The sequence below is a fragment of the Physella acuta genome, unplaced genomic scaffold (assembly GCF_028476545.2).
Source record: "Physella acuta isolate Inbredline_101_S28 unplaced genomic scaffold, ASM2847654v3 ptg000269l, whole genome shotgun sequence".
Classification (NCBI taxonomy): domain Eukaryota; kingdom Metazoa; phylum Mollusca; class Gastropoda; family Physidae; genus Physella; species Physella acuta.
Window position 1 is genome coordinate 28,238 of NW_026731788.1, and position 16,751 is coordinate 44,988.

General features: G+C 41.7%; 1 protein-coding gene across 1 annotated transcript in view; it reads left to right on the forward strand.

Moving 5' to 3' along the window:
- The first annotated feature begins 1,274 nt into the window (after nucleotides 1–1,274).
- Nucleotides 1,275–16,751, forward strand: part of LOC131939241 (metabotropic glutamate receptor) — a 118,863-nt gene continuing 103,386 nt past the window's right edge. Inside the window, exon 1 of the mRNA XM_059297441.1 lies at nucleotides 1,275–2,738. Coding sequence (XP_059153424.1) covers nucleotides 1,352–2,738 — 1,387 coding nt within the window. The 5' untranslated portion in view covers nucleotides 1,275–1,351. The remainder of the gene's footprint in view (nucleotides 2,739–16,751) is intronic.

Sequence of the window (16,751 nt, forward strand, 5' to 3'; positions counted from 1 at the left end):
TATTAGATAAGCACTTTGCTAGCATACATTATCAGTTTGCACAAGTCATATAGTCATATCTGTCGTGTCATTTAAAATGCTTTTAAATAAACGATGATAACAATAATTTGTGGTATTAATTCAAGAAAAAGTTGCATTAACTGATAATAATAATAATAATAAATGGTGTTAATTAAAGAATATTTTCATTAAATAATAATGACAATTATAAATGGGGTTGTCTAAAGATTTAAATTAAATGATCTTAGTAAAGTGATATGAAAGTGACTTTAAATTGTTGACGTTTATAATGAGGTTTCGATGTTCATTAACCAATTTGATAAATCAAGAGCTGGTGGTCATGACGTACTCCTCCCTCCCACATTTCAAGGCACCCTAGATTCCATATTCAGGTGTTTAGAGAGCTTCATTGACCACCTGCGTGTTGTGTACATCTGTACACAATGTACGCATATACAATGTCATTATAGTACACATTGTACGCATACAAATTTTCATAATATCTGTACACATTGTCATAACATCTTTACAAATTTACGCCAACACATTGTACATACACTTTTTCATAGCATATGTACACAATGTCATGCCGTATGTACACCATGTCAGGTTTAGTGGGCTGGCATCGAGCTGTAGTCAGCCACCAACCCCCGCTAATTGCCACACGACACCTATCGACTTCTACCTTCTTTGTTTTCTATTTTTGTTCCAGACCTGCTCCATCCACGCGTCCCGACGTGGTAGCATGACGTCACCAGGACACGCATTCTTCCAGCCCTCAACACGGCACCGGTGGAGAGCGTAGCCACCCCGAGGCGAGGCAAGGGCTTCCTGTGTGCTCAAAGGTCAAGTCTCCGAACGTGACGAAACGTGACGGAACACTTCAAGGTCACGCCCGGCCGCTGGGGAGGCGGGGTCACCTGGTCTTGCCTGATAAAAAATGGATGCAGCTGTATTGAGTTCAGTTTTAAGAATATTTTTACACGATCACTTTAACAAACATATATGAGTAAGTAAGATTCATGGAAATAAATGACACATGAAAATGAAAGTTGATTCAATAGCTAACTTTCAATACTAGAAAAATATTTTTTCAAACAAAATATTCACAAAGCTCAAATTGTGTTTAAGATGGCACTGACTTACCCCCACCTTGTTGAGACCATAATTTCTGCCACACCCCACGCGCGCGACGCTACTTTTGTTTTTTTAGTGGAAAATAGTTTCACGACCTGAAGTAAGGCTGCTAGAAACTGACACTTTAATGAACCAGCTAGACAGACATGCTGAGTCGTAGTCGACGGAATTTCTTCGTGTCTCAACCAATTTTCGCGACCTGAACCCGAGCAAAATGGAGCGCAAGTTCAAAGGTTACACGCGAATATGGCCGCTGCTGTTGCTGTACGTCTACCTCCTTCTCGTCGACGTCTCGTACCAATCCTTGCACGAGACCCCCGCCAACGTCACCAACCCCAGCATGTCGGCCACCATCGAAGGCGACATCATCATCGGCGGGCTCTTCCCCATCCACAACAAGGGCGAGAAACTGTGCGGCACCATCAACCCTGACCGCGGCATCGAACGTTTGGAGGCGTTCTTGTTCACGGTGGACGAGATTAACAACAGCACCACACTCCTGCCCGGCATCACCATCGGCGTCTCGGCCTTCGACACGTGCGGGGTCGAAACCTACGCGCTCGAACAGTCCCTGGAGTTTATCCGCGGGTCCATCAACTCCCTGGACACGACTGACTTCACCTGCAGCGATGGTTCTAAAGCCACGGCGAAGAGTTCGCCAAAAGCGATCGCCGGCGTGGTCGGCGCTTCAATCAGTTCCGTGTCGACGCAGGTCGCAAATTTGCTGCGCTTGTTTAAAATTCCCCAGATCAGCTACGCCTCCACCGCCGCTATCCTAAACGACCGCGAACGTTTTGACTACTTCATGCGTACGGTCCCCCCGGATACTCTCCAAGCTAAAGCTATGGTGGACATTGTCGCAGAGTTCAACTGGACATACGTGTCTGTTGTCCACTCGGCCGGGGAGTATGGTGAATCTGGGATCAATTTCTTCAAAATGGAAGCCAAGTCCAAAAACATTTGCATCGCCGCCGACATCACCATCGGCGCATCATCCACCAACGCGACCTACGACCAGGTCATCAAAGACCTCCTCGACAAACCCGACGCAAAAGTTGTTATTGTGATCGTGCGCACGGAAGACGCGCTTGGCCTGCTGAATGCGGCCACGCGGCAAAACCTAACCGGCAAACTGGTTTGGGTGGCCAGCGACGCTTGGGGGAACCGGTTAGCACCGGTGAAATACAACGCTCTGGCAGCCCAAGGGGCGATAACTTTAGAACTTCAATCAACCCCGATTCAGAAATTTGAGGAGTATTTCTTAAACTTGAACCCACGAACTAACCGGCGCAACCCGTGGTTCCTGGAGTACTACGAGGAAGAACACAAGTGCGATTGGAACGAACACACCAAAACTCAGGCCAAAAGACAGACTCACACCCCCATCAAACCGTGCAAGGGGGACGAGCGGCTGAACCGGAAGCTGACGTCACAAGAGAGTAAGACCCAGTTCATCTACGACGCCGTGTACGCCTTCGCCCGCGCCCTCGACAACATGCACAAGGATCTGTGCGGCGGCCGGCGCGGGATGTGCGCCCAAATGGAGAAGATAAACGGAGAGAAGCTGCTCAACAACTACCTGAAGAACCTCTCCTTTGACAGTAAGTACTCACACTCTGCATCACACCTGTTTGTTGTACCTAGAATCTACTTACTATTATTAAGCTTTTAAGAAGCATATTTACGTTTTGAACGATACGTTTTATCCTTTAAATAATAAAAGAAATGTCTACTTCTAATATAGTTATTGATATATTGCAGGTAAATTAGTGTCTTAAGATCATACATTTACTCATACTAAAATATGTGATATGTTAAGGCCGTATATTATTTTGGTTAAAAGATGTGTTTTGTATGTGGTGTAAGGTCACCATGACACCAGTGTAGAACTTCTGGGGGTAAATTGTCTTTGATGACGGGGATTTCTCTGACGTCAGGGATTTTTGTGACGTGTCAGGGATTTTTGTGACATGTCAGGGAAGGTTTGTCCGTCAGTGTTTTGTTTGATCTGACAATACGGTCGCCCACACACGAGCACGCCACGTCTACCATCCCAACCGCAACCCCACAGCCCTACCCCCCACAGTCCTACCCCCACAGCCCTACCCCCACCACCCCCACCACCCCCACTTTACAACCCCAACCAACCCACCCCACCCAAACTACCACATCCCTCTAGTCCCACTCCATCAACCCACCATCACAGCCCCACCCCCACCATCACACCCCCACCAACACCCCCGCCCCCACCCCACCCCCACCCCCACCCCCACCACACCATCAGCTGCATTGAACCCCATCATGTCACGTCAACCTGAAGGGGATCAATGCTTTTTGTTGGGGCTTTAGAGGGATGAGTTCTGTTCCAGATGACACGCTGTCACAAGGGTGAGTACTTCTCATTATGACTGTCACAAGGGTGAGTACTTCTCATTATGACTGTCACAAGGATGAGTACTTCTCATTATGACTGTCACAGGGATGAGTACGTCTCATTATGACACATGTTGTCAGAAGAATGAGTACTTCTCATTTTGACTGTCACAAGGATGAGTACTTCTCATTATGACAAATGTTGTCACAAGGATGAGTACTTCTCATTATGACAAATGTTGTCGGAAGGATGAGTACTTCTCATTATGACAAATGTCAGAAGAACGAGTACTTCTCATTATTACTGTCACAAGGATGAGTACTTCTCATTATGACTGTCACAAGGATGAGTACTTCTCATTATTACTGTCACAAGGATGAGTACTTCTCATTATAACTGTCACAAGGATGGGTACTTCTCATTATGACTATCACAAGGATGGGTACTTCTCATTATGACTGTCACAAGGATGAGTACTTCTCATTATGACTGTCACAAGGATGAGTACTTCTCATTATGACAAATGTTGTCACAAGGATGAGTACTTCTCATTATGACTGTCACAAGGGTGAGTACTTCTCATTATGACTGTCACAAGGGTGAGTACTTCTCATGTTCTCACATTTCTGGCACACTGGCAACCTAAACCTATGAAACAACGAAGTAAACTGCCTAAGAAGCTGTAGAACTAAAGAATCATGCATGCCTTTACCTATCATGGATCTTTAACATAACACAATATTGTTAGAGTTTTGTTATCATTCGTATATGTTATATACAATGCGTGTGATGTGTGTTAAGTAACAGTGTCGTATATTTTAAAAACAATTTGTTTTTGCAAAATGTATTTTAATATTAAATTGTTAGATAAGTAGTTGGTCATAACTGGAACTCAAACTATTTCTTCTAAACAAAAATGTGAGGCCTAGCTATTATTATCTCTTCTGAAAATGTAATGAGGTCTACACACGATGAGAGCCTCGTAATGTATTCAAGAAACCACATACCTTACTGTGAGATCATATATTTATTCCGCGATTCCTACTTTCGGTATCGTGTTCTCAAAATAACTAGACTATCGCCTGATGTCTGCGCGAACTGCTCCTAAGATTTTAATGGAAACACGGTGTTGTCGGTAACCATGGGATACAAGCACGCAACTATGGCCGTCCTGTCCTGATACATTTTTTGAAAATGTGCAGCAAAGCTTACTGTGTCTGGGTTAAGGTGGGAGGGGGGGGGGTCAGAGGGTGAGTATTTGGGTTAAAGTCCATGCACTTTTTGACAGTGTGATTAAAAGAGAATAGTAAACAAAGAGCATATGTCAATTTTGTTTAGTTAATGTAGTCTCATGTAGGCCTTCAACAGATGTCTTGTGGGTGGCCTATAGTGGTCAGTACCTGGACCAAAGTTATCTGAGGTGGTAATAAGCTGGGCTTAAGGTGGGCATATAATTAGGTTATAAGATTGTAATTAATTGGGCTGTAGGTGGTAATTAATTGGATTATAGGTGGGACTTGATTGGTGGTAATTAACAGGGTTGCTAAATGGAAACTAATTGGACTATAGATGATGCTAATTGGTAGTAATGAACTAGGTTGCAATTGAAAATTAACTGGACTATAGATCGTAATTAATTGGACTATAGGTGGTAATTAACAGAGCTGCTAGATAGAAGCTAATTGGAATATAGATGGTGCTTAATTGGTGGTAATTAATTGGTTACGGATGGAAATTAACAAGACTATAGAGATTAAATATTTGCTAATTAAAGGCTGCTAGATACAGCTTCAATGATGAAAATCAATGTCTCTGTGAGGTATTCCCAATGTCCAGTTGTTCCTATCACAATCAAAATGTGATACTTGTCACTCAGTCATGTTGTGACATCTCAATCAAGGCCAAGGTTGAAGGTCGCGGCTTATGATGAATCTCCATACGTTGAAGAAATACCTCCAAAAATTTTTTTGAAAATTTAAACGTCGCATTTTGTCCAATTTTCCGGCTTTGTGCAGTTGAGATGCCTTCGTTCAATCATGGCTTAAAAACGAAACAAAAGCTAATTACACGCGCTTGCGGACGCACCGTGCGCGGTGGAGGTGCGCGCTGTGTGGGACGCGCCCGCGTACGTAATGAAAGCCCAAAAAACAATGCGAAACAGCCAATTTTTATGTGCATTACAATTCCTCCATCTCCGTGGGTTACCGCCCTTTGCATGAAGATGTGGAATTAGCTGTCGTCTCAGCATGAGCCCCCCCCTCCCCGTGTCCACACTACCCTCCCATAATAATGACCCTTCCCCCCCCCCCAGTCCCCAGCTTAGATCTACCCAGCCCTCGCATGATTTGCAAATAGAATGTTTCTCCGCGCAGCGTAGAAGATGATAATTTGATTAAATTATGCATTTTTGTGCTAATTATGTATGTATTGTGCAAATTGTATTTTTATTTAACAAATAACCGACCTTACATTACAGTGGCAGATATCTCCTAACAACAGCTAAGTGCTATAGTGCAACGATTAATGCAAAGGGTACATGCCAACAGTATGTGTTATAGAAACAATTTAGCAAGTTGTACGTTTAAAATATTTTATGAATGGGCACAGGAGCACTAGCACTCGAGCTAAGGCCTGCATCAGAAAATCTCAGTATTTGGTAGATAAGTCACAGTAACACGAGCAACAAATACTAATAGATGTTTGATGTTTTAGGTTTGACTCGTTTTGAAACATTTTGTTACGTAACTGACACGATTATTTAATAACAAAACCATTAACTTTATTATGTCATTATTAATCTGTATCTGTATCTATTTCTATATCTGTATATATGTCTATAGATCTGCACATCTGTATATCTATATCTGTATCTAATTATATATATATATATATATATATATATATATATATATATATATATATATATATATATATATACCTGATAAAAGGTTTTCAAGTAAACGAAACGATTTTCTCAGTATGGGCACGTGGACATGTATACATACACACACACACTTTTATATATATATATATATATATATATATTTATATATATATATATATATATATATATATATATATATATATATATATATATATATAAAGTTTCTCTGGTAGAATGTTGTCAAAGCTGGAGTATCAGGACTTAATACATGAGTGAATGAAGAAGTCCGGTAAAACGGAGAATTTGATTAGCCAGGTACAAGTATGTGCTATTAAAAGCGTTTTGTCAGGCATCCATCTCGTGCCAGAGCTGATTGTTGCCCCAGTTCCACCGTCCTGGCACGCGAAAAGATCGAAGTTTGTGAGTCAATCGCGGCTTTAGTAGTCGGGTGAGCAGGGTGGTGACAGGGGAGGAAAGCAGAAGGGGTGGGGTTATGGGGGGGGGGGTATTGGGGGTGGGGGGAAGGTTATGGGGGTATGGGGGCGTATTGGGTGGATGGTGACAGGGGAGGAATGCAGAAGTGGTTGGGTGATGTGGGGGAGGGGGGAGAGGGGGAGGGGGGGGGGGGTTATGGGGGCTATGGGGGCGGGGTGGGGGTGGGTAATGGAGTCATGGGGATGGTGGGGATAGTGGGGGTGGTGGGTGGATGGTGACAGGGGAGGATTGTAGAAGTGGTTGGGTTATGGGGGGGGGGGGGTGGAGGGGGGAGGAAAGGGGTTGTGGGGGGGGGGGGGGTGGTGAGGTTATGGGAAACGGGAGCATATTGGGTGGATGGTGACAGGGGATGATTGTAGAAGTGGTAGGGTTATGGGGGGGGTGGAGGGGGGGAGGAAAGGGGTTGTGGGGGTGGTGAGGTTATGGGGTACGGGGGCATATTGGGTGTATGGTGACAGGGGAGGATTGTAGAAGTGGTGGGGTTATGGGGAGGGGGAGGGGGAGGGGGTGGGAGGGGTGGGGTGGGGTGGGTGGTTGGGTCATGGGGGGATGGTGGGGATTTTGTGTGGATGGGGACAGGGGAGGATTGTAGAAATGGGGGTTATAGGGGAGGAGTGTGGTGGGGTAATGGTGGGGGGAGTTATTGTGGGGGATGGTGATAGGGTTATGGGGAGGGGTGGTAAGGTTATAGGTGGAGGGATGATGGTGGGGTGATTTAGATGAGGTAACGGGATGTGTTCATATGTGGCCATATGGAGTTCATGCAGGGTTCATATTTGGCCATATGATCTTCATGTAGGTTTCATATGTGGCCATATGATCTTCATGTAGGTTTCATATGTGGCCATATGATCTTCATGTAGGTTTCATATGTGGCCATTTGGTGTACATGCAGGGTTCATACATGGCCATATGGTGTTCATGAAGTATTTCTTTTTCAGTGCTGTAGTCTTATACCACTTGGTTTTGCAAAGACGTATCAGAAAGAATAAATAGGTTTAGACCGAGTAGGTTTATGACAGTTTGCATGGGCTATACGTATATCATAACGTTCGCTGGGTAGGTTTATCGGAGTTTTCGTGTCGTCTGCCGGCTACTTGAAAGCGTCGCCAGCAATAAGGGTCGCGTCATCTGGACGTGGATGGTCACGTGATGCGAACAACAAAGTTCCCCCTATCTTTGAAATGATCGTCACTCCGTTTTTTATGGAGAAACTTATAGATTTTTAGAAGGCAGCTGCATCCTCTCGGCTGCTGCAATGACTCGAACACGTGACTGGCGCCATCTTTAATGGCTGATTACACGAAAGAATGTCGTATGTTTTTAAAAAAAATCCGGAGTGGTACGAATGTAGGAAACAGTTTTACAGCGAGTTACATCTTGGATTCAAGAGTTGAATGGTTTGGGAGAATCTTTAATGGCGTCTAAACCTCGTGGATGGGCAGTTAGTAGAAATTACCACATAAAACTAATGGTGGTTACGAAATCACTTTGGCCGTTAGTTTCAAATTTCTCCAGACGTTTTCGAGGTACAGAGATATTAGTTTCGAACTTACCTCGAATCAGTTATCCCGTTAGTTATGTTTATATTTAAATGTTATGTATTTTTTTTAAATTCGTGAATTGATGTAGAAAAAAAAATAACATAATTGATGTTAGTTTCGTATCCAGTAAGAATTTAGTTTCGAATTCACATTTTGTTAGTTTTGTGGTTTTGTGCCTAAGGTTTGAGCAGACGTACAACCAATTGGAGCTATTTATCGTCTGTTTCGAGTTTCCAATCCTGATTTCCGCGGTCGCACATTGACGGGATAGGTGATTGATATTGGTATCGATCTATGAGATACTAGATGGAGGTACGATTTAAAAAGTTTAGTTTGACAGGGATGAAATGTAGAGGGGAAAACCCGAACGATACGTTTAGTATCAGGGAAAAATATAACTAACCGAATTCAAAGATTCTGGATATAGAGTCGAATAAGGTGAATACGTGGTAGGGACATTCGATTTTTCAGGCAGAGAAAGTTTAGAGTCGGTGATGTAGGATGTGCTGTAGGTGTAGCATACGGGCCTGATAAAATTAATGATAAGATCAAGGGGAGGGGTGCCTAGATGACACGGTTACAAACGTACTGAATATATATATATATATATATATATATATATATATATATATATATATATATAAAGAAACTCTCATATATATGCATGCATATATATATATATATATATATATATATATATATATATATATATATATATATATATATATATATATATATATATATATATATATATGTATGTATATACACACATGTGTCAATGTATATATGTATATGTATATTCTGTATGTATATATACATCTATATCTATCTATACATAAATATATATATATATATATATATATACGTGTAGCCTATATATCATTAGTATTTAATCTTAAAAGACTCGCCATTATTTTAACTATGGTTAAGTATCTGGACTATAATAAAAGAAAGAAATCATATTTTTCACTGGCAGCCGTCTGAAGCAGATAAGGCCCGAATTAGCATCCCCTAAAGTACATAATCCCTTTAATGAAGTCAGCGATCAATTGGCCAGATTTCTCCCGGCCGTGGGAAGATGGCGGTGAAAGGCAACTTGTCATTTTCTCTTTTAATGATTAGTGTTATTAGGAACTCTCAGAAGATGAGCTTGTATGTGTGTGTGTGTCTGTGTGTGCGTGTGCTACCTGTTTTAGGTAAGTGTTTATGACTTACTTTTTGGTTACTTGGTGTTCTCAAGTACTTGAAAGTATCGACTTTTTTTACACATGCATAGGTTTTAGGTAGTATCGATTAGCGCGATACTTTTGTAATCGTACAGCAATTATCGACATGTAAACAGTACACTTATAAAGTCCATTCAGTCAAACTTAGTTAACAAATAAAAATGAGCAATTATATCTTAGCACAAAAAAGTTTCGATTAAAAAGAAAGATAAATTTTAAAAAAATCACTTCACATTGCGCGAGATAATATTTTGTGTCCGTGTTTTACCACCAGATGTTTCGAATACTTCCTAATTACCCACACCTCCCCATAAATGATAGACCGTACCAGAAATCGATACCGCCTTACCAATAACCAATCACGCATCGATCTAATCGAATCATATCTTCTAATGGGGTGAAACAACTGGCATTTCTCCATCAACGAAGTAGCCCGGTTATTTTCAACTCAGTCTAGCCCCGGAACTCCGAACGAAATTACTCCTTCATTGATCAGGGTTTTATAGATCCTACTATTTTAAGGGTTCGTAACTCTTGTCTCATCAACCAGTATCGGATAGTTATCTAACCTTGTCAAATTAATGAATGTATTAACTCCCTGTACCTGGAATGGATTCCCCCTCCCCCCCCCTCCCCCCTCCCCTCGTGAAATATTAGCTGTTCGGATACAATTTCCGGTCCTGTTCGCAAATGGTGGTAGGGTAAAATGTCTTTTTAAAAAAATTTGAGTGTCTAATTTAACTGATTGATACGTGGGGGTTAGGGTATAGAGATACGTATCGCGAGGAATTCGGGGTGGGAGGAGATGGGGTTGGACTAGGCACAATGTTTAATTGTAAAAAAAAATATTTTGACGTTAATTAGTTTGAATTAGTTTTGGCAGAAGTTATCATTTGAATATGCTTTTAATTACATAATTAAAATATATGCGTACGTACCTTCACGGGGCAATATATTTTGCCAATGCAAGTTGAAGATAACCGCTTCAGTATGAAAAGGGGAAGTCTTTTTTAAAGTTACGTCAAATTTAACCTCTCTAAAGCTTTAAGCTCTAGCATTTCATATTTTAAGCTCCAATCGGTAAGGCTCTAAGCTCTGTCATGTTCTAAGCTCAAACCTTTGTTTTTGAGAACTAGCCTGTAAGTCATCAAACTCCAGTTTGAAACACTTTAAGCTCCAGTTTGTAATAGTGAATCTCATATATATATATATATATATATATATATATATATATATATATATATATATATATATATATATATATATATATATATATATATATATATTTATATATTTATATATATATATATATATATATATATATATATATATATATATATATATATATATATATATATATATATATACATATATACATATATATATATATATATATATATATATATATATATATATATATATATATATATATATATATATATATATATATATATATATATTAAGCTCCAGTCTGTAAAGCTGTTAGCTCCCACAGATCTCTAAAGTGTAGTTTCGAACGATCTATTAATCAAGTATAGTGTATCTCTTGACCACCTGCTTACAATTAAGGGAGATGATAAATAACATATGTTAAACCAAGGGAAATAACTTTTCTCGGCCCCGTAGAGCTTCAACAATGACAAATTGCTAACATCTACCTGCAGTACAGCCATCCATGTCACAGCTCACGTCTCTAATTGTACGGGATGAGCTAAACTCTCTCTAAAAACTACTCACCTTCCAGGAGGAATTGGTAGTTCACATGAGGTAACGCAGAACAGATTGAGTTCGCATCTCAGTACAGGCCACATGGGAATTGGCAATGTGTCCAATTTGTGTGTACGTGTGTAGTTAGGTGTGTCTGAGTGTATGTGTCAATGGGTGTGTGCGTATGCATGTGTATGTTACTGTGTTTGCGTATTTATATCTGTGTGTATGCGTGGTTGTGTGCATGTGTGTGTGTGCATGTGTTTGTGTTTATCTATGCGAGTATGAACGTATGTATCCATTGGTTTCTGATTGTATGTGTGTGTGTGTGTGTGTGTGTGTCGTTGTGTGGATATATGGGCTCTGTAAAAGTGCCTGTAATAAATGATGAATAACATTAGCGTATTGTTTTATACATTATCACCACGATCAAACGACTTTTATGTTCGAAAAGTTTTTTATAGAACCGAATGAGTAAAAAAAAAATGTCTTTGTATAAAGGCTTGTTAGGGCATCATATTTTAAATATCGATTCCTTTGATGCATATAGTTGTCTTTGTACAGAGATTATGATTTTTGAGGGGTTATCGTCCTTTAAAAAAAACGCACTTATTTGTTTTGCTGTGAAAGGGGGTGGGGGGGGGGGGGTGAATGAGGTAAGGAGGGAGGGAGAGGCTTGAGATATAGGGAGGGAGAGGCTTGAGATATAGGCCTTACCTATAGCTGCACCAGCACACAGGGCCTCAGTGGATCAAAGAGTTAATTATAGTGCATTCGTTCTTCAAGAGAGTTAACTTTCTCATCTTTCACGAGATGAAAGGGCATGCCGGGAACAAAATATGTTTGATTATAAGAAGTACATGACCGGCGGTTCTTGTTCGTGATTCGAGAAATATTTTGTTGGCCACAGCACATGTATTTCTAGTTGGTTGTGTTATGTTGATGTAATATGTAGTTGAGTTGTGTTTAGTTTTTCTTGAAAAGAAAAAAGTGTTTAGTTTTTCTTGAAAAGAAAAAAACAAACTCTTACGACGAATGCAGAAACGTCCAATTTTTAAAAATGTAAAGGGAAATCACTGAAACAATAAGGTAATTTTTGTTTTTAAACCGAGCCAAAGACAGATTGTGACAAATTCAAAGATTCTGTTAAACCACTGTAAAGACGATAATGTCTGGAAAGTAACTGGGCAAGTTGCCCACTAGACGGTAACACCTCCACCCCACCCTAGGTATGTAAACGGGACTGACCCCCCGACTCCACCCCACACTAGGTATGTAAACGGGACTGTCCCTCCGACTCCACCCCACCCTAGGTATGTAAACGGGACTGACCCCCCGACTCCACCCCACACTAGGTATGTAAACGGGACTGACCCTCCGACTCCACCCCACCCTAGGTATGTAAACGGGACTGTCCCCCCGACTCCACCCCACCCTAGGTATGTAAACGGGACTGTCCCTCCGACTCCACCCCACCCTAGGTATGTAAACGGGACTGTCCCTCCGACTCCACCCCACCCTAGGTATGTAAACGGGACTGTCCCTCCGACTCCACCCCACACTAGGTATGTAAACGGGACTGTCCCTCCGACTCCACCCCACACTAGGTATGTAAACGGGACTGTCCCCCCGACTCCACCCCACCCTAGGTATGTAAACGGGACTGACCCCCCGACTCCACCCCACACTAGGTATGTAAACGGGACTGTCCCTCCGACTCCACCCCACCCTAGGTATGTAAACGGGACTGTCCCTCCGACTCCACCCCACACTAGGTATGTAAACGGGACTGTCCCTCCGACTCCACCCCACCCTAGGTATGTAAACGGGACTGTCCCTCCGACTCCACCCCACACTAGGTATGTAAACGGGACTGTCCCTCCGACTCCACCCCACCCTAGGTATGTAAACGGGACTGTCCCTCCGACTCCACCCCACACTAGGTATGTAAACGGGACTGTCCCTCCGACTCCACCCCACACTAGGTATGTAAACGGGACTGTCCCCCCAACTCCACCCCACCCAAGGTATGTAAACGGGACTGTCCCTCCGACTCCACCCCACCCTAGGTATGTAAACGGGACTGACCCCCCGACTCCACCCCACACTAGGTATGTAAACGGGACTGTCCCTCCGACTCCACCCCACCCTAGGTATGTAAACGGGACTGTCCCTCCGACTCCACCCCACACTAGGTATGTAAACGGGACTGTCCCTCCGACTCCACCCCACCCTAGGTATGTAAACGGGACTGTCCCTCCGACTCCACCCCACACTAGGTATGTAAACGGGACTGTCCCCCCGACTCCACCCCACCCTAGGTATGTAAACGGGACTGTCCCTCCGACTCCACCCCACCCTAGGTATGTAAACGGGACTGTCCCTCCGACTCCACCCCACCCTAGGTATGTAAACGGGACTGTCCCTCCGACTCCACCCCACCCTAGGTATGTAAACGGGACTGTCCCCCCGACTCCACCCCACCCTAGGTATGTAAACGGGACTGTCCCCCCCCCCCCCCCCCCCACGACTCGCCCCACCCTAGAAACTACCCAGGTAACGAATAAAAACGCCGTGAAAAGATTTTGTAACCCATATGATGAATCAGAAGGCGACAAGCTGGTCTAGTTTGTGAGGCAAGGGCATCGGTTTCTCGGGACGTGAGTACATCTGTTTTGTGGATTGTGGGCGTCAATGCCACTCCCTCATGGCTTCTAAATTTAAACCGATGGTCAATACTAACATTTCTTCTCGAAGGTCATTTCTGAAGGTCATTCAAGGTATAAAGGTAAGTACCTACTCACGACCGGCTATTACCTGCGACATTTTCCGCGACAATTATAATGTCGGGATAATCATCAGGAGAAGATAAGGAGACATTTGTTGTCCAATACGGTCACGTGATTGCAGTGTGTGCGGCAAACAGGAAGTAGTCAGCGCCTCTTGTTGTCGACGTCATCAAATGCTGCAGCAAATTCAAGATCAATAACTCCATTGTTCTAGGAGATACGGAAGTCACTTCGAGATCACACTCACACTCACACACACACACACACAGACACACACACACATACATATATATATATATATATATATATATATATATATATATATATATATATATATATATATATATATATATATATATATATGCCTTTTATACAAAAGCTACGGTATTGGTAAAAATCAATCGTAACAATCTTGTGAAACAAACGAATAAAAATTACGGTGATAAAAGACGAAGTAAAAAATAAATTTTATTCCTTTTAAGCAAAAGTTCTTTGAATGTATACCAATACCGATAATGGCAAACACACAAAAAGAAGATTCTATAAGTCTGCATGTATTAAACTGCTTCATCTTCATCTAAAATGTTAATAATTTTTAGACCGGTAGAAGTAAATTGTTGAGAATTAAAAATAAATATTGATGTGAAAAATAAAATAATAATAAAATTGTTGTTGTTAGTTTTCAGGGACAGGGAGAAAAATTATATATATATATATATATATATATATATATATATATATATACATATTATATATCCGTGTATTGATCTTGTTCTGCGTATATCTGTTACCTGTGCTAATTGTAAAATATGATCAGGCAGGCCGCTGTGTTTAGTTACCAAGTGAGGATATATTTAGTTAGGTCTGGTTCTAGCCACTGGTCAATACCGTTATCTCTCTCACTGGTCAATCAACGTTTTGTTTGACTGGTCGATACCTTGGCCCCAGTGAATGGTCCTGGCGGTGGCCCATCTCACCGGTCAATGGGGGGGGGGGGGGGGGTGGAGATGGTTGGGAGGGGGGGGGGGTCATTCGAACTACTCAACCCATCTATCAGCAAGTTGATCCATACCTTGGACGATAATTAAGGCAAGATCATAATATTTGCCGCTTTGTTAGCAAATTAAGGATATAGATACTTTACAAAGTAAGTATATATATATATATATATATATATATATATATATATATATATATATATATATATATATATATATATATATATATATATATATATATATATATATATATAAGAATGTGTGTGTGTTCATGTTGGAGTCTAGTAGGTTATCCCCCTGTCGATGATTTCCCGGTCATTAACCCGCTGTCAATACATCCCCTGATAAATTACCCCCCTTGTCAATTTCCTCTCACGGTTATTACCTCTTGACAATACATATTGCATAAGTTACCGGCAAAGTGGGAACCTCGGCCTTCTATAGAATGCTTAGGCATTTTATAGAATGCCTACTATTCTGTTAGGTTAATTAATCCATCGTGTAATTTGTTAATCAATGTCTGTTATCTGTCTGTATATTTTTAGATATCTGTTTGATTATGTCCATTATCTGCCCGCATGTCTCTGATAATCTATACGTCATTACCAGGCAATCAATTCACCCATGTCCGGCTCTCTATCTGTCCATGTCCGGCTATTTATCCGTCCATGTCCGGCTATTTATCCGTCCATGTCCGGCTATTTATCCGTCCATGTCCGGTTCTCTATCGGTCCATGTCCGGCTATTTATCCGTCCATGTCCGGCTATTTATCCGTCCATGTCCGGTTCTCTATCGGTCCATGTCCGGCTATTTATCCGTCCATGTCCGGTTCTCTATCGATCCATGTCCGGTTCTCTATCTGTCCATGTCCGGTTCTCTATCCGTTCATGTCCGGCTATCGTGCGTACATGTCCGGCTATTTATCCGTCCATGTCCTGCTTTCTATGCGTCTATGTCCGGTTCTCTATCCATCCATTTCCGGCTATCTATATGTCCACGTCCCTTATCTGTCCGTCTCTGTCCGGCTATCTGTTTTCATCAACTGCCCATCCATAAAATTCTATCTATTTTCATCCGGTGCCCCTCCATATCCGGCTATCTACAATATAGTCCGCCTGTCGCTCATTACAATGTATCCCTCCGCATGCCTAATTCAATTCATTCGTTACAGGTAATGAGATTTTCACTTTTTTTTTGTCGCGGCGTATTTTAGAGAGATCCTATTCGTTTATTTTATCTTGCGCAGTTTTTCTAAACACAGGGACAACAGGACAGAAAGGGGACAAAACTGATCACATAGTTGTACTTAGCACAATCCACTGATACCATAGTTGTACTTAGCACAATCCACTGATACCATAGTTGTACTTAGCACAATCCACTGATACCATAGTTGTACTTAGCACAATCCACTGATCACATAGTTGTACTTAGCACAATCCACTGATACCATAGTTGTACTTAGCACAATCCACTGTAAGATACCATAGTTGTATGTATCACAATCCACTGTATGATAACATACTTGTATGTAGCACAATTCACTGATACCATAGTTATATGTGTCACAACCCATTGTATAATAACGTAGTTGTA